This window comes from Cynara cardunculus (assembly GCF_001531365.2).
Source record: "Cynara cardunculus var. scolymus isolate 2C chromosome LG 5, CcrdV1, whole genome shotgun sequence".
Lineage (NCBI taxonomy): Eukaryota > Viridiplantae > Streptophyta > Magnoliopsida > Asterales > Asteraceae > Cynara > Cynara cardunculus.
Genome location: NC_037532.1, coordinates 18,097,776 through 18,123,501, shown reverse-complemented (window position 1 = coordinate 18,123,501; position 25,726 = coordinate 18,097,776). Strand labels below are relative to the sequence as shown.

At 34.0% G+C, this 25,726-nt stretch overlaps 1 protein-coding gene and 1 pseudogene across 1 annotated transcript; one reads left to right on the top strand and one right to left on the bottom strand.

The window, feature by feature from the left end:
* Positions 1–12,052: 12,052 nt before the first annotated feature.
* On the bottom strand, positions 12,053–14,421 carry LOC112512870 (annotated as a pseudogene).
* Positions 14,422–16,527: 2,106 nt separating this feature from the next.
* LOC112513568 (urease accessory protein D) lies at positions 16,528–21,133 on the top strand. The gene is made up of 8 exons (XM_025119870.1): positions 16,528–16,726; positions 16,808–16,873; positions 16,974–17,048; positions 18,097–18,141; positions 18,841–19,071; positions 20,040–20,122; positions 20,319–20,472; positions 20,866–21,133. Exons 1-8 carry the CDS (start codon positions 16,619–16,621, stop codon positions 20,977–20,979), a joined length of 876 nt encoding a protein of 291 aa, XP_024975638.1. The 5' UTR covers positions 16,528–16,618; the 3' UTR covers positions 20,980–21,133.
* Positions 21,134–25,726: the final 4,593 nt, after the last annotated feature.

Below are 25,726 nucleotides of genomic sequence, written 5' to 3'. Positions count from 1 at the left end.
ACAATTTCATGAAAAAATTTCATAAGATTAAACAATGAAATCGACAAATGAAGGTGGTTTGCACGGTTTACACAAATGAAGGCGGTTTTTATATGATCACTCCTCTATATATATATATATATATATATATATATATATATGTTTGTTTTGATGATTACAAACAAACAAAATGTTTAATTGATTAACAATTCTACTTGATTTGTATATTTATGATATACTTAGAATCAAGTAAAAAAACACGTTGAGTCAAATAATCCCTGAAAGTTAGCGTCTCGGAAAACATGGCACATTACTGTGAGATTCGTGCCAAAAGACGAAAGTCAAAGGTTGCAATTGGAATGTGTGTCGTCAAATGTTTAAAGATCAAATTCGAGTCAAGATCTGAATTTTACATGATATCGAGTGGTATATAATTTTTAAATCTTGATTTGGATAAATTAAGTTAAAATGTCTTCTAAAATTAAATCTCAAAAGAATTTTATAAAATTCATTTTATAAAATAAAAATGGATTTTATTTTGAGAGAGATCTTATAAAATGTGTTTTTTTTATAAAATGGGGATATTCTATATAAAATTCAGTATTCTTTTTGGACGAGATTTTATAAAAAGAAATCCAAAATCGTTTTTCTTAATAAACATTGGAAATATAAAAGGCCAGCATTTTCCATCTTCATGATGATGTTCAAAAACCAGATTTATATGATTTGACTTTGCCCAAAAATGAGAAAGTAACATTTAAGACAAATAGTTGAAGTCAATACGGACGTGCACTTGGTAAAGTTATTTGATACGCCAGTACTTCCAACGATCGAAAAGCAACTTTTTCTAAAAAGTGCCAATACGACGTCCCCTTGGTGCACAATGCGGACGTCCATTTGAACCTGAAATAATTTTAAAAAAATTGTTTAAAGTTAGGGTTTTTCTCCGGCTTTTTTCTACATAACTACTTGTTATACTTGTAGTTCAAAAATTGAGATCTCTCTCTCTCTCTCTCTCTAATATTGCTCAAAAACATCTATGTGTTCTTCAGATTTATGATTTGATTTTTTAAATCAAGCTACATCTTTCTAAGAGACTATTATACCAACACTTGATCATCATCGTAATTCTTCTTATTGTAAGTGGTGTGAGTTGACACTTCCTATTTCCTAATCTTTGGATTATAGTTGTTCATATTTTTTAAAGTGTAAATATTATGTTAGCTTTGAGAACTTTTCTCCCTCCACTAATCCTTTGAGATTTATTATCTTTGTGTAAGGTTTGAGTTATATCTCCCTACACTATCACCATTGACTGAATCTCCCTTTTGTGAACGGTTTGAGTGTTCTTCATTTTGAAACAAGTTGAGTGTTTCATATATTCGTTATAAGATTATTGTGTACGGTTTTGTTTTACCATTTTAAAGAACAACAATAGTGAAGTGACTTGAGAAGTGTCTTGGGGTGGATGTAGTCAAGTTTGGTGAACCACGGTAAATTTTGTGTAGCGCATTTCTTTCATAATCTCTTTATTTTCTTGCAATAATAATTATGTGTATGAAGTCTATGGGTTTTGGTTTATAGTTTTGTGTTTGGGTCTAGATGTTTTTTAAGCTTTATGTTTATACAATCTTTTTTACTTTATAATGTTTGAACCAGTTAAATTTAGAAAAGAAAAAAAAACGTCAATTTTACGATCCTTGTAACCTTTCCCTCTAAAGTTGCGCTAACACAAGAAACAAATGCATTTTTACATGAAATAAAAATAATTGCCATGATTAAATATTGAGAAAAAGAATAAAAAAAATGCAAGAAAACATTAACAAAATAGAAAAAAAAAACCCATAATTAAACGGTTACCAATAAGAATACCTCAATAAATTAGAAAGTTGATAATTACCATAATTATAGGTTAATCAAATCGATAAGGTAACACTATTTTTGCGATTTCATCCACTTCTAACAAATAAGATTATAACTTTTTGACGTTTTTGACCTTCCAACGTCTTGTAGTTAATGAACCATATTAATTGTTTCTTGTTGAAATAAATAGTCTCATTTAATCATGGTCATTGATCAATGAAATCGACCAATGCAAATGGTTTATACGGTTTGTACAAATGGTTTGGTTTGCAAAGTAAACCATCCATATATATATATATATATATATATAGAGAGAGAGAGAGAGAGAGGTTGGTTATTATACAACCCTTGACATTTGTGCAACCAATACAACGAGTTGTATTTGAAACAAACTCTCTCTCTCTCTCTCTCTCTATATATATATATAGAGAGGATCGATCAAATAAAAATCACTTCAATTTGTAAAAACCGTGCAAACCACCCTCATCCGTCGATTTCATTGTTTAATCTTATGAAATTTTTTCATGAAATTGTTTAATCTTGTGAAATTGTTTCATATAAATACTTTTTTTGATGAATTTGTTTCATATATGGTTATGAAATTGTTTCATATACTACGTAATGAAATTTTAATAAAATTGTTTCATGTATTTCTCTAAAATTAAAATAATGAAGATGATAATATCTATGATTAACATCCTCCACACTAAAAATGATTAATCAACCTCTCATAATTACAAACAATGAACAAAATGAAAAATTATGATTGGTTGAATGAGGTTTTTACGGTATTTACAAATTGAGTAGTTTTCATTTGATCGCTCCCCTATATATATATATAGGGTTGGGTTCCGGTGAGAAGGAGAGTTAAAGTGACAAAGGTAAGAAGGGATCTCTATCTTTGGATGCACATTATGATGAGATGCACATGTTTCAAGCACAATTCATGGGTGTGTTTGAGATAAGGTGATTAAGGGTAGAGATCTCTTCTTACGTTTCTCACCTTAACTCTCCTTCGCACACAATCCAATGCTTATATATAGGCGGCGGATCGTGTGAGAAGGAGAGGTATAGTGAAAAGCGTAAGAAGAGATCTAGATCCTTGATCACCTTTAATCTCAAGCCTACCCATAAATCGTGCTTGATACAGGGATTGATTTGATGCATCTCAACTCGGTGCGTCTCATCTTAATGTGCATCCAAGGGTGGAGATCTCTTCTTACGCTTCTCCTCTTAATTAACTTTCCTTCTCACAAAAACCCAACCCTATATATTACTATAAAACAAATGACTTTCACCCACAAAAATCAGCGAGAGAAATTTCTGTCAGTAATTACCTATAGATCATCCAGAAAATACTAATGGTTCGGTAGAATCATATGTTTTTTGAGAAAATATCAATGGATCACCCATAGAATATTTGAGTAAGTTGTCCCTGATTTGAATTACCCACCAATTTTTGTGATGATTTCGTGATAAATCACCTTTAGCGACGGATTTCCTAGGGAGGAGTCTGTAGGCTAAAGTCTTTCATTTAGTAGTGTATATATTTGGGTTCTTGTGAGAGTAAGAGTAAGAGTTATAATGAGAAGGTAAGAACAAAACATTGATATACATTCAACTACTTTTATTTACATATTTTTATCATCATGACTGACAATTTAACAAATTCATTCATTTGATATATTTATTAATTGTATGTAATAGTTCTTGAAAATGACTTTGAAGTAAAGATAGATTTACAGAAAAAGATAGATTAATGTAGTTGAAGGTAGATGATATAGAAGGTACTGAAAGTAGTTTAAGAAAATTAAGTTAGATTAATGGGCTAAATTCATGAAATATCAATCTAGTTTTATAAATTTTCTTATTCTAGCATTGTACTTTCATTTTCTCTTATTATAACAATATACTAATACTCTCAAATTGTTATTTTTAGAGCTTTCTACTTCGAAAAATCTATCTATTATAGCAATGAGTAACTTATTATCTTTTAAACCAGTTAACTCTCTTCTTTTGCGTACATGTTTTAGATACAGTGATGTGGATGACACGTCATTCTGATTATGTGCATAAAAAATCTTTTCAAACTCTATAATTATTTTCTCACATTTCCTCTCGATGATTCATATTCCACCCAGAGTATGTCTTTCATCTCTCTCTTTAAAAAACTTCTTCAAAAAAATTACACTCTAATTAAATTGTATGCAAATTAAATATTCTAGAATAACATATTTTTTTAAACAAATGTGATTTTTTCTTAAGACAAATATTTTGTTTGTAAGAAAATGTAACGCTTCTTATTTCCTTGTATTAAAAATACATATTTTTTATTTTTGGTTGGAAGAAGTCTAATTCTTGGGTCATGTGGTCAACCGTGATGGAGTGAAAGTTGATCCATCTAAGATCAAAGCGATGATGAATTAGCAGCCACCCAACAGTTCGTCCGAAATCCGATGTTTCTTGGGTTTGGCAGGCTACTATAGGAGATTTATTCAAGACTTCTCCAAAATTGCTTCTTCTTTGACAGTCTTGACTCGAAAGAATGTGAAGTTTGTTTGGACCGAGACTCAAGAAAAGGCCTTTCAGACTCTGCAAAAGAAGTTGTGTGAAGCTCCAATTCTTTCATTACCAGAGGGGTCCAACGACTTCGTGGTGTATGATAACGCATCCAAGATGGGTTTAGGATCTGTTTTGATGCAACGGGAAAGGTAATCGCCGATGCATGAAGACAATTCAAAGAGCATGAGAAGAATTATCCTACTCATGACTTGGAGTTGGCAGCGGTGGTGTTTGCTCTAAAATTATGGCGACACCACCTTTACGATACTAAGTGCACATTTTTTAACGACCACTTGAGAGTTTAAAGTATGTCTTTGATCAGAATGAGTTGAATATGAGGCAACGACGATAGAATGAATTACTCAAAGACTACACTTGTGAATCGCTCTACCACCCAAAGCGAATGTGGTGGCAGATGCAATAAGTTGGAAGGAGTACAGTAGTGAAACACGAGTTGGCTTACAAGAATTGGCATAGTCTCTAGCTTGATCAAGCGAATTATGGTGTCTCAACTAGAGGCGCTTTTGGAGAAAAACCTAAAAAAATGAGGTAATGGTGAAGCAGCATTTGCGCTTGACTAAAGATGGTCGTGGTTTGAAAGTATTTCAAGGTCGTATTTGGGTACCTAAGATCGGGGGCAAACGAGAATTTTTACTATAAGACGCACACAAATCCAAATATTTTATTCATCTAGAAGTACAAAATGTATAGGGACTTGAAACTAAACTATTAGTAGCCTGTCATGAAGTTGAGCATGGATAATTATGTGGAACGATGCGTAACTTGCTTGCAAGTAAAAACGGAGCATCAACAACCATGAGAGAGTCTTCAATCCTTGGAGATTCTAGAATGGAAGTGGGAACACATCACTCTGGACTTCGTGACCAAGTTTCTGAAAAAATTTAGAGGGTCACAATCGGTACGATTTGGGTAGTGGTGGATCGTTTGATGAAGAGTGCTGATTTCTTGGTAACACGAGAAACTTTGCTCATAGATAAGCTTGCCAAGTTGTATATAGTTGAAGTTGTCTCGAGGCATGAGATACTCTTATCTATTGTGTTCGATCGAGAGAGCGATTCACTTCCCACTTTTGGGACGGTTTGTAGAAAGAGCTGGGTACGAGAGTAAAGTTGAGTACATGTTACCACCTTAAAATCGATGGTCAAAACAAAAGGACCATTTAAAATCTAGAGATATGCTTAGATCTTGTGTGGCCGATTTTTATGGGAATTGGGACTCTCACCTACCTCTCGTGGAGTTTGTCTACAACAACAGTTATCATTATAGTATCAAAATGTCACCATTTAAAGCTTTGTATGGACGAAAATGTAGGACTTCTATGTGTTGATTCAAAGCGGGTGAGAAACAATTCGACAATCCGACGATTGTCCAACAAATTGCCAATAAAGTGAAGGGTGTTCACGAGCGCTTGAAGGCAGCTCAAGATCTTCAAAAGAGTTACGCTGACAAGAAGAGAAGGCCGATAGAATTTCCAGTGGGCAACCGTGTTATGTGAAGGTGCCCCTTTAGAAAGGTCATTTATTTTGGGAAGCGTGGAAAGTTTAGTCCTTGTTTCTTTGGATTGTTCAAAATCTTGAGTAGAGTGGCACTCCAAGTCTACAAATTGGAGTTACCATCCAAGATGGCTGGAATGCATAATACTTTCCATGTTTGCTACTTGCATAAGTGTTTGGTGGAAGAAGAAAGTATAATTCCTCTCTAGGAGATCTACGTAGATGCAGATAACAGTTGCATTGAAGAGCTAGAAGTAATTCTAGAAAGAAATTCGAAGATGTTGCGCCATAATGGCATGATTTTGATGCATCAAGATAGTACTATTGACACAAAGTCGTTGGAGCTATGCTTTTTTAAGTGAAAGAACATTAAGATTGCATCTAGTGCATTCAACACAAAGAGTTACTCGAACGGGGTAGGAGCAACCCGGTATGATGAACATTTTGAACTAGGCCAAAACTAGTCCTAATATGATAATATGTTTCTTTAAACTGAAAAAAAGAAAAAAACTGGTCAATGAATAAAAATATTCTTGTTCCCTCCCTGTCTTGTCAATTACATGAAGACAAACAAGGGGACGTTTGCTTTGATGGAATGGTTTTGAGGGATTTGGATTTCATAGAAAGATTTGGACTTGGAAGGATTTGGATTTGGAAGGATTTGAAATCTTTGATATGTTTGGTTTGATGGATTTGGAATGGAATGGAATTCCATATTTTATAAATAATTTATAAAACAAATTACCAATAATTATAAAAATATTAAATTACCTTTTGTTAATGAATTATTAGAAAACAAGTGTTTAAAACATGTTTTTAAACATTATTATATAGAAATCCTACGAAATCCCATGAAATCTCAACCACTCCTATGGGATCTTAAAATCTTATGTTTAAGGATTTCAAATCCAAACAATCCGGTAAACCAAACACAGGATTGGAATGGATTTGAAATGCAAATCCCTCCAAATCCATTTCATTCTTGCAAACCAAACGGACCCTTAGTATCCGCTTGGTTTGCATGATTGTTTTTGAATGATTTAGATTTCATGGATGGATTTGATTTAAAGGGATTTAGATTGGAATGAATTTGAAATCACTGGGGTGTTTGGTTTATAGAATTTGGAATGGAATTGGATTTTGTTATTTATATATAAAAAATAGAAAAATTTATAAAAATAATTGAATTACATTTTTATTAATAGATTATTACAAAACAAATATTTTTATCATGTTTTAAAACCTTATTGCATACAAACCTACGAGATCCCGTGAAATCACGAGCACTCCCTAAAGATTTCAAAATCCTATATTTGAAAGATTTCAATTAAATTCTAGGAATTTCAAATCCGGACAATTCAGTAAACCAAACATGGGATTGGAATGGATTTCAAATGCAAAGCCTCCTAAATTCATTAATCAAAATGATTATTACAATTTTAAGAATCAACATTATTAAACTTAATTTTAGACACATAATTATTGTGGCTAAAACAACAAAAATATCAAAATTATAATAACCATAAATAAAATGCCTCCTCCAATAAAGATAGGCATCTGGAATTGGATTGAGAATCAATGGATTGGACTACACCTCAGCTCATGACGTCATTAATCTAAATTATCAGTACTTTTTCAAAATGAAGAAAGTTGGACCAATTTTTTTCCATAATAAATAAAGTCTAAACTAATCTAAACCAGAAAAAGTATTTAAACCGTATAAAGCCCAGACCAATATTTTTTATCGTGTTAGATCAAACTTTTTTTGGACCAAACAATACTAGAATTGGATTTTCCTCCGACAAAATCGTCACTCGAAATTCGATCTCTACCTTGCAGTAACCGAACATGATCTTTTATAAAATGTATTAACCACATTGGTCAAACTAGGTTTTCAAGGGCCAGTTGACACGACGAGTAACAACTATAGAGTCTAATAATAAGTTTTTCATCCGTCTAAACATCTCAATTTAATCTTCAAACCCATAGTTTGTAAAGGTTTTTCTAAACGTGTATTCCCGATGATGAGTTCATATAAGATTTTAACAATATAATTAATACTGGAATCGTTAAAATACAGTAATTGTTGGAACTGGATCTTTTGATATTTGATATTCTATTTAGTAAAATTATACACGACAATAGTAAAATAGAGATTTTAATGATTTAGAAGCTACAAGATCTATGCTAAAATGTTCTCTAAAATAGATAAAAGAAAAATGAGAGAGTGTCTAGGAATCTTTAAATTTGGAACGGTCTCTAAAACTCATTATTTACAAAAATAATTACATTTTAACACTTTTCGACTAATTAAAGATATTGATTGTTTTTTTAAGACAACAATATATTAAAACCAAACAAAAACAAACAACACAAGCCCGACCAAGTGGAAACCAACCTACCATCTACAAGGCATAGAAAGGAGGGAGGTCACAACCGAAACCCAGCAAAACCAACGCTGGACACCTAACACGACAAAAGCGACGAACGGAAAAAAACAAAAACTGACCATAACCCGCTAACAAAAACAGACAGCTGAGGCACAACACCACAACGTCCAAGACCCAAAGAAAACTTTAACCCGATGAGACAATCATCAGAATGAGGCAAGTGAATATTGATCGATAAGTCACCACCCAACGTAGACTGCCCAACATAAGCTTATTACGAGAGCTCCAAAGGGAGATCCAAACTGTGGATGACCACAACTTACTCACTGGGGATGACGCAGAAAACGACTCAAATGAAGTCCAAACGTCTGAAACTGAAACAGTAACCCGTGGATGGAAACCCCACCACTTCATAATTCTGTCCATAACTCCAAGATCAAAGAGCACTCTGCAAAGCAATGGTCCACCTTGCACCAAAGGCACAACATCGAGTGAAAGTCGACCCTATCTGATAGAATGACAAATGAGTATACAAATTTTGGAAGAAACGAGCTTGCTCCAAACTAGGGGCACAATACGTGTCAAAGGAACATAAGATGTAAAGTTAACCAAATCCTTAATGTACTTCACTGCGCGCAAAACCTTGATCATCACTAAGCCACCAAATATGACCGTCACTTTGATCATAAAGACATTGAAATTTAATGTGCCGATAAGAAAATATTAATATTTTTATTAAATTATTTGAATAATTTAATAATATAATTAATATTGGAATCTCTAAGCTTGTTTACATATTTCAAAATTTGATAATTTATCTTAAAAAAACTATAGAGTATTTGTCATGTTTCTATCACTAAAAAATATGTTGGAATAAAAATTAAGTGTGAGTTACATATTTGGTCTCTTATGAATACCTCTTTTCGATTTTCGTCCCTTGAAATCATAAACTACACTAGTGGTCCAAAAATCGTGTTTTGAAGCCCAGAAAAGTTCCTCCCATTAACTCTGTTAGTCTGAGCTCCGTTAACCCAGTCGTGTCCCTTACATGAGGGACAATTTGGTCCTTTCATCCTTTTTTTTGGTATGTTTACTTGTAGGTGCAAGTGCTTGGTGCTTAAAGTACAAATCTGTTGAATTTTTTAAAATAAAATAAAAAACCACCAACACGTCACCATCCATAATATATGCATCTTTATCATCAAACCTAAACCAAGAAAACCAATCACCAACATTATACATAGATATCTCTTCATGTTTTTTAAACTAAAAATCTCAGGCACACCCACCATCTTCTTCCTTATCACAGGTGTGGTAACCCCTCCATCCACCAGTCGCCTGCTGATGTTTTTCAGGTGTTGTAACCACCATCCACTTGCTTGACATTTTTCAGGCGCCAGCAAGCCCAACCCCTCCATAAACAGTCCTGTTTCTGTTTCTGGCATTTTATAGACCCTGAATGAACGTAAAAACAGGCCCACGGCAAGAAACAAGACTTTGAGCAACGACTTTTGCCGTCGCTAAAAGTCCATTTATCATCAGAAATAGTATATAATAACATGTCGTCACTATAACTTATGGCGGAAACATGTCATCGCTAAAAGGCGCATCATCAAAGCTCAGTTTTCTTGTAGTGACCCTCCGGTAAGTACGAAAAAAAATTCAATAAATGTTTATCATTAGCATAAAGTTGAGAACAAGAAATGCTAATAATTTATTGAGGAAATAAATCTTATTTATTTTTATTATAGATATATAAGAGAGTACTTAAATTTACGTACTTCTTATAGGTCATTTGAAAGCAAAAGTATAGAAACTACGATTGATAATTTTTTATAAAAAGTAAGAATTTTTTTAGTTCATAACAAGAAAGATGTGTTATTTTGATATAAAGAGAGAATCGTGTGAATGAAGTAATCATGAGAGTCGATGAGAGATTAATAATAACACAACTACTCACAAATGGAATTATTTCTATTGGCTATGTTAAGTCAGCTGACAATCTAGCGGATCCGTTTACAAAAGGTTTGTCACATGAAAAAGTTGTCAAATCATCAAGAGGAATGGGTTTAAAGCCTACGACGAAAGATGAAACTTGATGGCAACCCTACCTAATAGATTGGAAATCCCAAGAAATAGGTTCCAAGGGACAACCGAATCGAGTTGAATCGATGAGAACATTGTGAGATTTAAATCTCTCACCCATTCTTAGGATGATAAACAGTGTTACCTGGATGGCGAGGATAAACTAAGCTTTTAACGATTCTTACAGTTTTGAAATATAAGTGGGGTATAGCAGGAATACTCCTTATGGGAAATCGCCTAATGAGTGTTAAATGAGGCGTTTCTAGGAGAATGAGAAGGGGCTACATTCTCTAAGTCCACTCATGAATAATCAGGGTTGTTCATGGCCGAAATGAACACAACCATAGAACTCAATATGTGAGGAGATGTTTTCTGTGATAGTTGTTGTCTAGATTTACTTTGAAGTCTGGCTAGTTCAAGACATCTTGATCACTACCTAGCCGAGTAAATCCGATGATTATTCACTAAGGGTGTGTTTGGTATGCAGACGACAAGGGACGGGACGGAACAAAAAAAATAGTCCCATGTTTGGCATGCCATGGACAGAAAATGCATAGGACAAGATGAGACTATTTTTAAATTTCATGGGACAAAACTTGATAATTTTTGTTCCACCAAAAAAGGTGGAACAACATGAGACTAAATATAAAATGACTATGTTACCCTTTTATTTTTGACTTTTCTTCTTGTATTTCCTGAAGTTTTTTTTGGTTGAATCATCAGTTATTCTTGTTAGTCAATGACGCTGCCAAAATGCCAATTCAATCTTCTTGAAATTGTAAAGGATTTTAACTTTGTGACTTAAATTGCTTAATTCTGATTTAACTTCTCAATAATTTCTTATTTAACTTTTGATAAAAAAAAAATTCGGCATGTTGAAGCCTGTTTGTACTTTTAGCTTTTGTTCGTTATTTGGATGATTACTATGGGTAGCCCAATGTAACAATTATTTAAAATAACATTGATATAAAATAGCATTGAACAACATTTAGGGGTAATATGGTTATTTTAATAGTTTTGTCATGTTCTGTCCTAGTCGTACCAGACATAGGACAGACAATTAGTCTTGTCCCGTCCCGTTCTCTCCCGTCCTGTCCCGTTCCATCCTGTCCCATCTAGTCTGCGTACCAAACGCTACCTAAGGTTGGTTCAAGGCTGAAAAATTGCTACCATTCCCAAAGCAGAATTTTTCCATTGTGCTCTCCTTTTGTAGTAGTGTCTTTAGTTTTCTTTGTAATTTCCATTTATATGGGGGATTGTTGGATATTTTTTTTTAATTTAAATGGAAATTATTTTAGTTTTGGTTGGTTAATAGTTTTCTTTTGGTTGACAGTTTTTGTGTCAGTTTCTTTTTAACTGTTTTGGCACCTATTTATACTGCATTTTCCCTCCTTAATTGTGTGTGTTTTTCCCTCCATTTTGTACACATCATTCTCTTCTCTGCATTTCTGCATTCTGTTTTGGTTGTTGTCCTATTGTGAAAGGAGAGTTGCACATAATCAAGTTCGAAGGACTTCACATATAGGTGCTGCCATTGACGAAGGTACATATACGTTGTTGTATCCTGGGAGACAGTGGCGGATCCAGGAAGTTTATACATTGGGGTCACTTAAACTAAGAAGTACCAACACATCAATCATTATAATTAATAATACGTGATTACATAAGTTGATTTCTACGAGTTTTCATCATTTGAAAATGAGTCATTACATCTTGATTTGTAACCTTAGCAAGTACTTCTTTTTCTACGGCACAAATGACACGCATTCAAAAAATCGTCACAAATTCGATTGCACAAAGCTAGCTTCACAAGCTTCATTATAGAAAAGCATCTCTCGACTGTTGCGGTTGCAACATGCAAAACTAATGCAAGCTTCAATAATCGATAAACCAAAGGAAACACAAGATGTTTCCTTGTTTCAATCATCACTCTACCAAGCTCGGATATACATTTCATATTAGCAAATAATTCATCATGTTGGACATTGTCAATGTATAGTTGAAGTTGGTGCTCAAGAATAGTTCTTTGTTCATTGCTAAAATCATTAGGATAAAACTCTGTTAACCTTGGTAATTTTGATGGGTCTAAGTCACAAAATGAGTAATGAGGATCCAAAGCGGCCATACAAGTGAGCAATTCGGAACTTACCTCATCAAATATGTCACCAAACTCTTGAATTTGCATATCCGTAACCTTGTTAAAACATTTGTACTCGTAATAATGTCGATATGTGATATTTGTCTTGTGTCTTCGATTTTTTGGATTGACATAAACTTCCTCCATGTTTACTGTTTCGATGTTGTGTTTTTTGCAAAAAGAATAGATCTTCTCAGGAAGCCGATAAAATCCATCAACTCTAAATTGTTGCAATTGTCACTTAGTTGACTTCACCGATGAAACAACATTCAAGATGTCTTGATCTTTTTTCTGAAGAGCCTGTGACAAAGATTCTGTGACCCCCAAAATATGCAACATCAAGTGCAAATAAAACACACTATCAAACGATTGGAAATATGTTTAAAGACCATTTGTTTGACGTTGGCTGTAAGGATTCTCGCACACATCTTCAACATACTGAAGCACCTCAATAAAAGATGGAAACAAATCAACCAAACGCTCAAGTGTTTTGTAGTATGAAACCCATCGTGTATCTCCAGGTCTTCCAAGAGAAAGCTCTTGATTAAACCCACTACCTGTTTCAGTTTCACCGCTACCAATAACTTCTTGTACTTTCTCCTTTTGACTTTCTCGAACCATATATGTTCGCTTACAAGAAGCACAAACCACATTCATCACAAATGCTATCATGTCAAAGAATTTTCCAGTCTTGATGTGTTTATGTGCAATTGTCACAACAACTAACTGAAGTTGGTGAGCAAAACAATGAACATAATATGTTGAGCTATTTTCTCTCATGATTAAAGCTTTCAAACCATTGAATTGGCCACACATATTGCTTGCTCCATTATAACCTTAGCCCCTAACTTTTTTCAAACTCAAATCATGTTCAACAAATAAGAATTCAATCGCAAATTTAAGAGATAAAGCATTTGTGTCCTTTACATGTACAAGACCAATAAATCTTTCCTTAACAATCCTATATGTAACATATCGCAAAACCACGGTCATTTGTTCCTTTTTAGATATGTTACTTGACTCGTCAACTAATAAGGAAAACACATCATCACTAATCTCTTGGAAAATATGTTCTGAGTACCGCTTATGCAAAGCAGTGAACGATATCTTTTTGAATACTTGGCACCACCATTAGATTATTCCCAGGAGCATTTTTCTAATATAACTTTACCGACAGCCTCATTTTGATCCCGGATTAATTTTATTAATTCTAAGAAATTTCCCCTATGAAGAGACGTTTCTGACTCATCATGACCACGAAAAGGTAATGCACCATTCAACAAAAATCTAGCAGTATCAACAGAAGCATTCAACTGGATACAAGATTCATTCTTCTGAATATCACTTTGTTTATGTAAAGGCGACGACAATTGATTGACCATGTCTCATTAGGTCCTTACATTTCTTAACAACTCTATTGTGGAAACTATTAATGTGGCCCAAATGAGTAGTCAATCTCTCGGTTTTATTCCAACTACTAAAGTCTTCGGTTAAAAAAGCATCACTCCCACCTTGTCCACCACATTGATCTCTAAATAAGTAACAATATAAGCAAAAAGCTTGATCTACTTTTAAACTATACTCCAACCAATTACCGTATTGATCAAACCAAGCCGGGTTAAAACGTCTTGCCTTGTTCCCAACAATTTATTCTTGGAAAGTCGTGACCACGTGGTTGACACGGTCCTTTAATCAAATAGTTTCGTCTGATTTCATCTATTTGATTAGGGTGGTATTGTAAAATTCTTTTCCTTTCAGCTGAATCCGATGGAATATTATTCAAATCAACTTCCCTAGGCATCGAGGGAAGATCATTGCCCAAGTTGTTTCCACTTAAAAGTTCTCCACTATTATCGAACGTTGATGCCTTTCTTTTCAGAAATCTTTCCATCTTCTAGCAAAAACAAGGGGACAAATACATCATATATATATATATATATATATATATACACAAATTAAATAGAAACAAAGGAAGTCTTATATGAACATGGGGATGGAAATTACAAATACAAATTAAATAGCAAATGAGCATCTATTAAATATTAATATTTGTCCACTCTACCTACTCATATTAATATTTAATAGTTTACTAAAAGCTTAAAAAGCCTCAATTGTCTACCTACTATTTACAGTTTACCAAAAGCTTAAAAAACCCCAATTTTCTCTAATGAAGCAGACCTGCACAAGGCAAAAACTTAAAAAGCAGAAGCCAAAAAGTAAGCAGAAATGGAGTAAACAGAAGCAGAAAGCAGTAAACCAAAAAGTAAGTGATAACATTTGTTTTCATCTAAGGTCTTCAAATATCTTTTAAAGTATATGGATCATATGGATGTAGTATTGGGCTGCTGGGCAATTATCTAGAATTTACTTCACATTTAATGGGATTCCACAATGCCACAATGGCATATGATATTCTATTATGGTTATCTTTAACTACTCTTCTGTGACTACTCTTTTGATTTTTTGTTGCTATATTATTTGTATTTTGTAGTAAGATGTAAGCAGAGCTACAGTAGAAGCAGTAAACCAAAACCAAAAGCTTAAGCAGACAAGCAGTAAGCAAAAATCTTGATTGTTTTGCACTTTTGTTTTTGCTCGACTAAAAAATGGAAAGCATAAGCAGACTAAAAAAATGGAAAGCAGTAAGCTGTAAGCAGTAGCAGTAAATGAAAACCAAAAGCTTAAGTAGACAAGACAAGCAGTAAGCAAAAATCTTGATTTTTTTTGCACTTTTGTTGTTGCTCGACTAAAAAATGGAGAGCAGAAGAAGACTAAAAATGGAAAGCACTCAAAGCAGTAAGCAGAAGCAGTAAGCAAAAGCAGTAAGCAGAAGTAGTAAGCAAAAATCAAAAATGAATGGTGTTGTCGCCTGTTGTGCTGAATGGCTCGAACTCGAAGAAATGAAGCACTAAGCACTAAGCAGAAATGGAGAAATGAAGCAGTAAATCAAAAAGAAACCTGGTATGCGGTCTGCCGGAGAATAGTGCCGGAATGGGGACCGTGAAATTTGAAATCACGGGCAACTAGTTCGGGACCCCTGTAAAAATCTAATGGGGGATGTGAAAGGTACTAATGTAAAATCCTAAATTTTAACCTAGGTAATTTTTTTTAACTTTTTGACTGGGGTTCCTCCCCCCCCCCCCTTACCCACTGTGTCCGCCACTGCTAGGAGACATATCATCATTTGATTCCGTTAGCAAATACGAGACGATTTTGTCTTAAGGAGAGAGATCTAAATCTCGACTCAACGTTCAATTCATTATTATTTATAATCCATACATGTATCGTTTATGTTTATGTTTTGATAAAGTGAATATAAGTCCTAATAAATCTATGGTTTTGAAGAACACAACAATGGATAACGAACGTAGATGAAGTCCTACACAAGTGGAAAACAAATGAATATGAAGAACGAATCCAACAGATTGTGCATCATCCTTGATACGTCTGTGGGCTTCAATGGATTCAAACAATGGTTTTTCTTGTTTTTATCTAGATTTAGATTCTGATTTATTTTTGATTTTAGGGTTTTTCTTGTTTGCTTTTATTATAGATTTAGTTTGTGAATTAGGGTTTCAATGTTCTTAAATTATCGATTTTGTGTTTAGATTTGTGATTGAGATTTTTAATCACAATTCTATGTTTGGATTTGATTCAAGGATTGATTTGTGGATGTTCTATAGAATTATTATTTATTTTGTATTTGGATATGTGTTCAAATTTAATTTGAATTTATTTAAATATGGCCTGAATTTTGTTAAATCTAAATTTCATAAATTTTGGTTCATGAAATTAGGAAGAAAGAGATGTGATGGAGTCTAGACTAACGAAGTTAATTTGAGGGACTTATTTGGGCTCTGAAGCATAATTTTGGACCACCGATGCATTTTATGATCTCGAGGGATGAAAACTAAAAAAAAGGTATTCACAACGGACCAAATATGTAATTCATTCAAAAATTAATCAAAATCCAAATTCTCCGATTTGTAGAAATCTAATGGAAGATATTCTAAAAAACTAATGATAATTACGCATTTATGTTTTAATAATTGTGAAAATCTATTTTTGGGACTAGGAAGGCATAATTGATGGTGAAGATGGAAACCGGCAAGTTAGTGGTGGCGAGAGTAGACGGCAAGTCAACCGTAACTCGATGCTTCTCTCAGTATCCTCTCAAGTTCATCGTTCCCACTAAGGTAAACCATTAAACCCAATCCATTTCAATATTAAATTCTTCTACACTTCAGCTTTCATACAGATTTTATTTGATATTGTAGGCAGGGCGATCCGAAGCTGATGCGGTTTGGATCTACGCTCTCACTTATGGTGGTGGTATTGTTTCTGTAAGCATTCCGTTTAATCGATGATTAGGGTTTAGTAAAAATTGATTGTTTTGTATTGTATCTGATTGATTTTTCTTACACTGTATGATGTGTGATTTAGGGCGATTGTATTTCGTTTGACCTAACCATTGATGATGGATGCACTGCTGTTTTGACAACTCAGGCATCTACTAAGGTCGATCTCCTTCTTAGATATTTGATAGCATACCATGTGTTTGCTTTTATGCTTTACTCACCGTAGTTTGTAAAAATTACAACAATTCCGTTTTTGATGTCTCATTCATTGAGATGATTATTGATGGTTACTAGTTGTATATTTTGATGGTTACTGATTATTAATGGTATTGAGTAGTAGTGGGCCACATTTGTAAAAGTTATTCCTTTATGAGAAGTGACCATTGAGTCCTTCACCATTTGTGGAATTTTGTATTCTGTTCTTTTGGGTTGGGGTGACGCACCCTGTGCATCTTTGACCATGTTTCTAAACTAGTAGTATCTGAACATGGATACGGAATGGACAATTTTTGGTATCTCCCTTTTTTGGAATCCCCAAACCCCAGTAAACATATTCTTGCAACATAGATATTAGTTACTCCCAGAACTGCATTAAGAATGTTTTTTTTGAAGTTTATAATATTTAAAACAAATAAACTCACACACTATTCTCACTTATGGTGAGGTTTGAACCCCTGACCACCTTCGAAACCAAAGGCTTGGATCTGTTAGGCCAAAGGCGCTTTGATGGAAATGTGCTTATGATAAGGAATGACCTGACAACTTCTGTGGACACCTTTTTCAGTTACAATCGACCCAAATGACGTTATTTGGGTATAGTCTGAACAAAATGTTTAGTAGCGTATGGATGATTACTCACTTTTAAGAATCACTTATTGCATTATATTTAAGCAAACATCGTTAGTCATTCCCATTTCCTTTCTCATTTTTCACACCCTAATACCCCCAACCAACTGACCAAGCACCCAATCATATCGAAGGTAGTCAGTAGTAATAAGCAAGTATGGTGTCTTAAAACTATCATTATTTTCATGTTTGTATTTTGAAAAATAGTTGTGTAGACTTTGACCACATAAGTCAAAGACAAAATCCGTTTTGAAATACAAGGAGCTTTTGTTGGTGTGATATGTTATTGACTTTGCTAGATTGCTCAAATGATGTTGATTGGTATTTCCTCAATCTCTAATGAATTTCAAATGGATGTATAGGTGTACAAATCGGTTGCCTTGAAGTGTTCTAAGCAAACAATGGAGGTAAGAAAGTGAAAAGTTTTTAACTTGTGCCCTGAAACTTCTAGAATTGGTACATGTTAGTTCTATATATTTATCTACATTGTACTCCCCTCCCATGAAAGAACATCATTTTCTATTGGCTAAGCTTTAAGCTAAAGTTACCTATTTGTCCAATTTCTTCCTTACGTTGATGCTATTGATTTTGGTTTAGCAGATTCATGTCTTTTATTATTAGTGAAGCCATGAAGGGTATTTTAGACGTTCAATCGATGGTCATGATTCTATTAAACCACTTGACTAGCCAAACATTTCAATTTTAATGGGACGAAGTGCGTTTATTACAATGACGAGTTCAATTATTATTTTCACACACCTGCATTCTAAAATGTTTGAAATACCGGTATTTATTGATGGACATAATTTCATTACATCATACGGACATCAAGTGTAAAGTCGAAATCGGTAACATATGAGAAGCAAAATTGCTTCAAAATATCAATTTTAACATATGATCATAGTTGATGTTGACACTGAAAACTCTTATTAATAATCTTAGAGAATGTTGAGAATGGTTCTCACCAACGAGATGTTGAGAAGAATCGAAAAGGGACCCACAAAACATAGAACAAAGTTTAATGGTTTAAAATAATACGATCTTTGCTTTCACTATTTTTCCCTTGTGAAAATTTGTTAACAAGGCTGTTATTTTCAATGTAGTAGGCAAGAATAGGGAATGATGCCCTTATGGTTGTCATTCCAGATCCAGTGACTTGTTTTTCTACCGCAAGGTACTCCCAAAAGCAAGTGTTCAGAATCGTGTCTGGCTCAAGCTTACTTCTTGTTGATTGGATCACTAGCGGGCGTCACGAAAGTGGAGAAAAATGGGATTTCGGACTTTATAAGAGCACCAACCATATATATTTGGAAAGCAAACCTTTGTTTCTTGATACAGTATGTTTTCTCTTCAATCTTCTTGTTTTAGGCCAGTGATTGCTTCATATTTTGTATGGAAAATTGTTTCTTCAACCCTTTTACTATTGATTATTGAGTAAACTGTTTTTGGGCATTCTGCTGTTAGATTCATCTTTTGTGGACATTTTTATCTTATGTTACTGTCACTCTGTACCTACTGGTCCCACTGCCTATTAAATAATGGACAGTTCTTCACAGATTTGTCCTTGGTGAGCATTAGTGTAAGATTACTTTAATAAAGCTCAACCGATTTAGTGGGCCGTTTACCAAATGCTTACCATGCATCACTTACTTTACCGAGTGAGTATGAGAAAGACCGAGAATCTTACCCGGTAAGAGGGGGAGAAGACTCTGACCTGGTTGGTGCTTACCAGATAAGAGACGCTTCCATCAATCCATTTGATGGCCGAGAATGTTACCTGATAAGGTAAATGAGGGTGGTGACTCTTGCCTGTAAGTGCTTACTGTGTGCGCTTACCTGGTAAGCATTTGGTAAAAAAACTCCTTAGTTACTTTCTTTTTGGGAAAATCACTAATCAAGCCATTTTTTGCTAAAAAATGCACCAAATAGACGGTAAATCCACAAATTGGCTTAGCAAATTTGCAGATCTAATTTTTCAGACATTTTTGGCCGAAAAGCTGCAGATTTGCTTTCTGGGCGATATTTGCAGAGATTTGCGGATTTACCTGCTATTTCGTGATAATGTTTAAGAAATGCCTATTTGGTGAGTTTTTAGGCAAAATTAGCTAGTTTGGTGATTTCCCCCATTTTTGGCTGGAAAGGACTCATGTGAAGAAGTTGATAGAAACATAACGTAAAGTGGCCAAATAGATCATTCTCATAGTACAATGCCATATGTTCATTGAAGTCGCTTAACTTGTTATTCGATGTTGGGAAGTCCTGAATTTTCTCATACCATTTTGTATAACGGTTCATGTCAATGCAGGTACTACTTGAGCACGAAAGTGCTACGAGTATTGCTGAACGGATGCAGTGTTACCAAGTAATTGCAATGGTTATTCTACTGGGGTAGGATCCTATGCATTGAACCCATAATTTTTTTGACATTTGAGATACTATTCTTGTGTTTGCTTTTAGAGATGCACCGTGTTCAGAAAGCAAAGAAAAGAGCCTAGGCTTTTTCGGGCTTTTTGTGCATCTCTATTTGCGTTCTTATAATAATATGAAGCTATAAAAATCAGGTTTTGTATGATTCTGTTTTTAGGCCCAAGTTGAAGCACATACAAGACCAAGTTCAAGAAGATGTGAAGAAGATGATGATGGAGCAATTACACATGCCATCACGCACGAAAGCATGTAATAGTGACAGATATACAAAACCATCCCTTATCGCTTCTTGTAACCCCTTTGGTCCAAAGGTATTTACCATTTTCTTCTTTATGTAACTTAACCGGCAAACAAAGGCTAGGCCTTGGGCTCCTTCCATAGTTAGCCAGTTTGAGTCTCCCCAGGGTTTTGAGCTCTAGGCCACTGGGGATTTTCTTTGTTGTTATCTTGAGGGACCCATGGGATTGGTGGAGGTGTCCGCAAGCTAGCCCCGCCTTGGATACCCACGGTTACCTAATAATAACTTAGACACTGCCAAAGAAAGCATTGCTTAGAATTTGGAATGCAATCATATCTACTAAGCATCAATCTACAATACAATAAACAAACAATAATTTAGCTTAGTCCATACATACAACTTAATTCATAATTCATACTCTGAATTTGATCCATATATATTTGTTGTTTGTACAACTGTTGTGTAGGGAGTTGGTGTTGTCATCAGAATAGCTGCCACAACAACTGAATCAGTTTATAGGTTCCTTCAACACCAATTGGCTGGTTTGGAACCAATGCTTGGTTTGTGCCCCTACCAATAGTAACTCCACTATTATTTGTTTTCTAGTTATTATTTCCTCATATTTTCACCAATTTAAAAACTATAATTGTACATGTATCAATAGTATACATTTTTATTTGGATATAATCATTTTAAACAACAAATGAGTTATAATAATGCCTATTGATTTGATCATATCATAATTTGTTGATATGTGTTTCTTTAAGGTGCATTTGATGTGATAGAACGAAAACTTGTTATCTCACATTTGGTGCAATATTTAGATCGGGACAAGACGGGACTGAGGGGGACAAAACCGAAATGGGTGAAACATAAATTAGTAAGATGGAGGGATTGGTAAATTACTAAACTAGTCATGTCCGACTAAAATCCTAAAGGCTTGCAATATTCTTTCATCCTTCTATTCTACTCGCAGCTCGTCCAATATCCCATCCTGGCCGGGCGCTTTCAGTCTTGTGAACATACCAAATGCAACTTTAATATACTACTTGATGCTAAATTAAAACCCGAAAATCATGTACTATTATACCACATCTACCTCCATCTCATTTGTCCAGTCATGTCTAGTCTCCTATGCGTATTAGATGCACCATTATAGAATAAATTGAAGTTGGAATCCTAAAATGAAGAATCGAGAGGGATATTGACATAAATGAATAAAACCTTAGATACCCTTTGTAAGGATACCCGAGTTCTATTGCATGAGGTCTTGCAGACTTTTGTGTTGTAGAAACGTCTTTAAGGTTTTAAGAAACTTGTATAACAGTCGCACAAGATGTTCAATCTCATCAGAAGGTCATTTAATTAGAATTTCATTTAAAGTTATATACTTAAATATATCCTTAAAATATTTCTTTGATGAATGGTAACGAAAAAGTTTTCCATATATCATTTTAAGGCTTTACACATGAACACCCTTTGTTCGGACTTGGTATCATTTAAGACGACAATTTTTATGACACCATTGGAAAAGTTTTTATTATCTTGCCAAACATTCACGGCAAGACATGAGACCTTCAAATCAAAAAACACTGAACTTTCATAGCAACACATTGAACCTTTACATGAAAAAAACGAACATTTACATAAAAAAATACATAATCTTTACAAGAAAAATATGAAAATACAACAAATATCTACGGTATAAACACACCGAACTTTTATAGTGTGTATCACGGTCTAAATAAATGTGGTTGGTTTCCAAACCTTTTTAGCGTTGCTATATTATTCTTTAATCGAAGTTTTAAGTTATTTTTCATATCATTTAGGTATATAATATTGAAGAAGACTTAATTAGATCTATGGTCTTAACATCTGGTTTTGAACATGGTGGTTTTAATCTATGGTCTTAACATCTGGTTTGAACATGGTGGTTTTAACCTATGGTCTTAACATCTGGTTTTGAACATGGTGGTTTTAACCTATGGTCTTAACATCTGATTTTAAACATGGTAGTTTTAATCTATGGTCTTAACATTTGGTTTTGAACAATGGTGGTTCTATTGTTGAGCACATCTTCATATGGTTAGGTTGATTTTTGAAATCTTTCAAAATAAATTATTCTCATACCGATCATAAATCAACTTAGGGGTGTCTTTGATTTCAACTTAACAAGTTTAATGGATGATTAACTTAACTAAATGTTTGATTTAACTTAATACTGAGATGTTTGTTTTTAGGAGGTGTTGGTTCCAAAGTCTTATTTCACTTTTTATTGATACAATGTGGTACCAAATCTGAAAACAGAATCAATAAGACTGTTTGTTTTAATAAACTTATAAATGTCTGAATATATGTAATTATCTACTTTACGTCTTAGAATATTATAATGTTGAATTTATGTAAAATAAAATTACTTTTACTCATAATATTTAAAATATTATCAAATAATAAAATAAAACATTAAAATCGAGATGTATTTCGTTACATTGCACGAATACTCTTCTAGTTAATAATAATAGATGTGAAAATGTGTTGGAAAAATGATCGAAACATTCCAAACAAAAATCTTGTTTGCTCAACAACTTCCATGTGTTTTATCGTTAATTGTTATCGAAATGATTTAAATATATTAAGGGTATTATTAACCATTTGACAAAATAAACGAGTTATAAGTCAAAATTTATATCTTTGTTTTTTATAATAGTTACATTTATAATGAAATTCTATACAAAATAAATATGACACTTATTTACCAAAAAGAAAGCATATTTTTAATTTAATTTAAAATAAAATGATTTTATTATGAAAACACACACACACATATATATTGTTTGGTTTGTTGAAATAACAAATGGTGGTGGGGTGGATATGGTAACGGTGCCAATGGTAGTGGTGGTGGCAGTGGTGGCGATGATTGTGGTGAATAGGAGGTGGTGGCGACAGCAATGGTGACGACGGTGTTGGTAGTGACAATAGGGGGAGAAGGTTGAAGGTGAAAATGGTAGTGACGGTGTTGGCGATGGCAGGGAGGGCGACGAAGGTGGTGATGGCAACAGTAGTGACAACCATCATGGTGGGATTGAATAGAATGGAGTAAATATATAGTATAATAGCTTTTCTTAACAAATGGGATAGATGAATTGCAATTCCTTGCTATAATCCAAGGAATTTACATTCCACCATATGTGGAATTTAGATTCCTCACCAAAACTCAAAGAATGAACCAAACATATTACTGGAATTTGCTCAATGGAATTAACCATTCCAATTTTTTCAAATTTCCTCGGATTCCAATGAACCAAACGCCAACTTAGTAGGTACAATACTTAAAAGAAAAAATTAGGGTAATCTTATATGTACCCCCTTTAATGTCTGAATCAACTTTTGTCTTTTGTGGGTTCAAACTCAACATGGCTGGCAATTTTGAAGGCTTTTTCCATATACAAGGTAAAAATGTTGATCTTCTGTCTTTTTGTAAGAAAAAAGTAGGAAATGGCTCGAATACTTCTTTTTGGCATACTACTTGGTTGGGAGTGGGCCTTTAAAAATGAATACCTGAGAGTGTGAGTTTTGGAGCTTGATAAAGAGGTTACGGTCAAAGAGCAGGTAATGAATGACGATTAGTTTGGTTTCGAAGGGAGATGAGGGAGGATCAGAATTGGCGCAATTTTCTGCCTTGAGGGATAAGTTTGCAGTCAATTGTGGTTTCTAATCAGAAGGATCAGTGGGTGTGGTCTTTGGATGTATTAGGTTCTTTTACCATTGACTCAACTAGGAATTACATTAATTCCAAATTGTTGGTTGTAGACTCAATAAATATTAGATGGAACCGATTAGTTCCTATTAAGGTCAATGTTTTATTTGGTGTTTGGGTTTGAATAAGATAGCCACTCGGGATAATTTGGATAGGAGAGGGATTAATGTTGGCTCATTTCTTTGTCCTCTATGTGATATGGGTTCGGAGTCAGGAGATCATTTGTTTTTCTCATGCTCTTTGGTGATGGAGATTTGGAGACAAATTGGTAGATGGTGGCATTTGGATATCTCGGTGTTTAGTTCCTATGCGGCTTGCATTACATGGTTTTCTAATTTGCGGTTGAAGCGGGGAGAACTTGTGCTTTGAGGCAGTTGTTTTTTCAATATGCTTTGGTACATATAGTCGTTCCGGAACGTGACCATTTTTGGGTAAACCAAGCTAAAGAAGACGAATATCTTTGATAGGATTGTGACTCGGCCTTTTTTAGGTTTATAATAGGAGTAACACGTTTAAAATTAAATGGATGGGTTGGCTTCAAAACCCTCTCCAGGCTATTTTCTATATGTAATTGTTTGTTCTAGCACCTTGCTAGTTTTTAATAAAATCTCGTAGTTGTTAGAAAAAATGTCTGAATCAAGTCAAATCATAGTCTTGATGTTGATGTCTATAAGTAGGAAATTGAAAATAGAGATTCATTTAATTGGGTTGAATAGGTTGTTAGGTTGATTGAACCAATGTAACAATCCTATGTCTTAACATGTGTGACTCTTTGTGCACTTGTTGCATTTATGTGTTTTGATGATTTTACAAACACTTTCTTAGTATTAACGACTTATCTGGTGTGAATTGTAGGTTTATTATTATTTGAGAATTCACAACATTTGCATTTCCAAAGCTGGTAATCTAGCACGGGACAATATGTAAAACATTATGAGGCATGAAAAAGTGTAACATCCAACTTTCTAAACCTTCTTAAATATAGTGTTTAAAAGAGAATTATGTGTAATACTTGGATAATGTGCTATTTATGTGTAAATGACATGTTGGAATTTGCTAAGTTTGAGTAATAGGGTATATAAGATGGCCCATAGGTAGGATGATTTTGGGGACAAGTGGCTATTATCAACACCTCAGAAATAAGTTGATTAGATGGTGTAAAAGTTGAAAATGCAAAGTATGTTGTTATTTTGGAAAATGGACATGTAAGTACAATGCCTAAATGGGAAATAACAACCCAAATCTTGATAGAAAGGACCAAATTATGATGTAAAGCTTGGAACACTCCTAAGTTGGTTATTATGAAGTGTTAGAAGTGATGGAAGTCGAAAAAGTTGAATCGTTTGAGTTTTATGAAAATACATTGCTAATTCGGTAAATTTGCAAACTATACTCAAAGAAGAGGGTTGTAATAGGAGTTTGGGCTTGAATTTTTAGAATTATACTTTTTAGGAAAATATGAGAGGATTTGAAAAGTTTCATGTCAAACGGAGCTAAAAAAAGGGCCAGAAACGTCAACATCTAAGTTATGGATACGTAAAACTGCTTTTTTAGAGACCTTTTATGGAAT

Coding starts and splice junctions, on each gene's coding strand:
- LOC112513568 (XM_025119870.1), top strand. CDS start 16,619: ATGGTGAAGATGGAAACCGGCAAGTTAGTGGTGGCGAGAGTAGACGGC. Junction 19,072..20,039: donor AACCTTTGTTTCTTGATACA/GTATGTTTTCTC, acceptor ATGTCAATGCAG/GTACTACTTGAGCACGAAAG. Junction 20,123..20,318: donor GCAATGGTTATTCTACTGGG/GTAGGATCCTAT, acceptor TTCTGTTTTTAG/GCCCAAGTTGAAGCACATAC.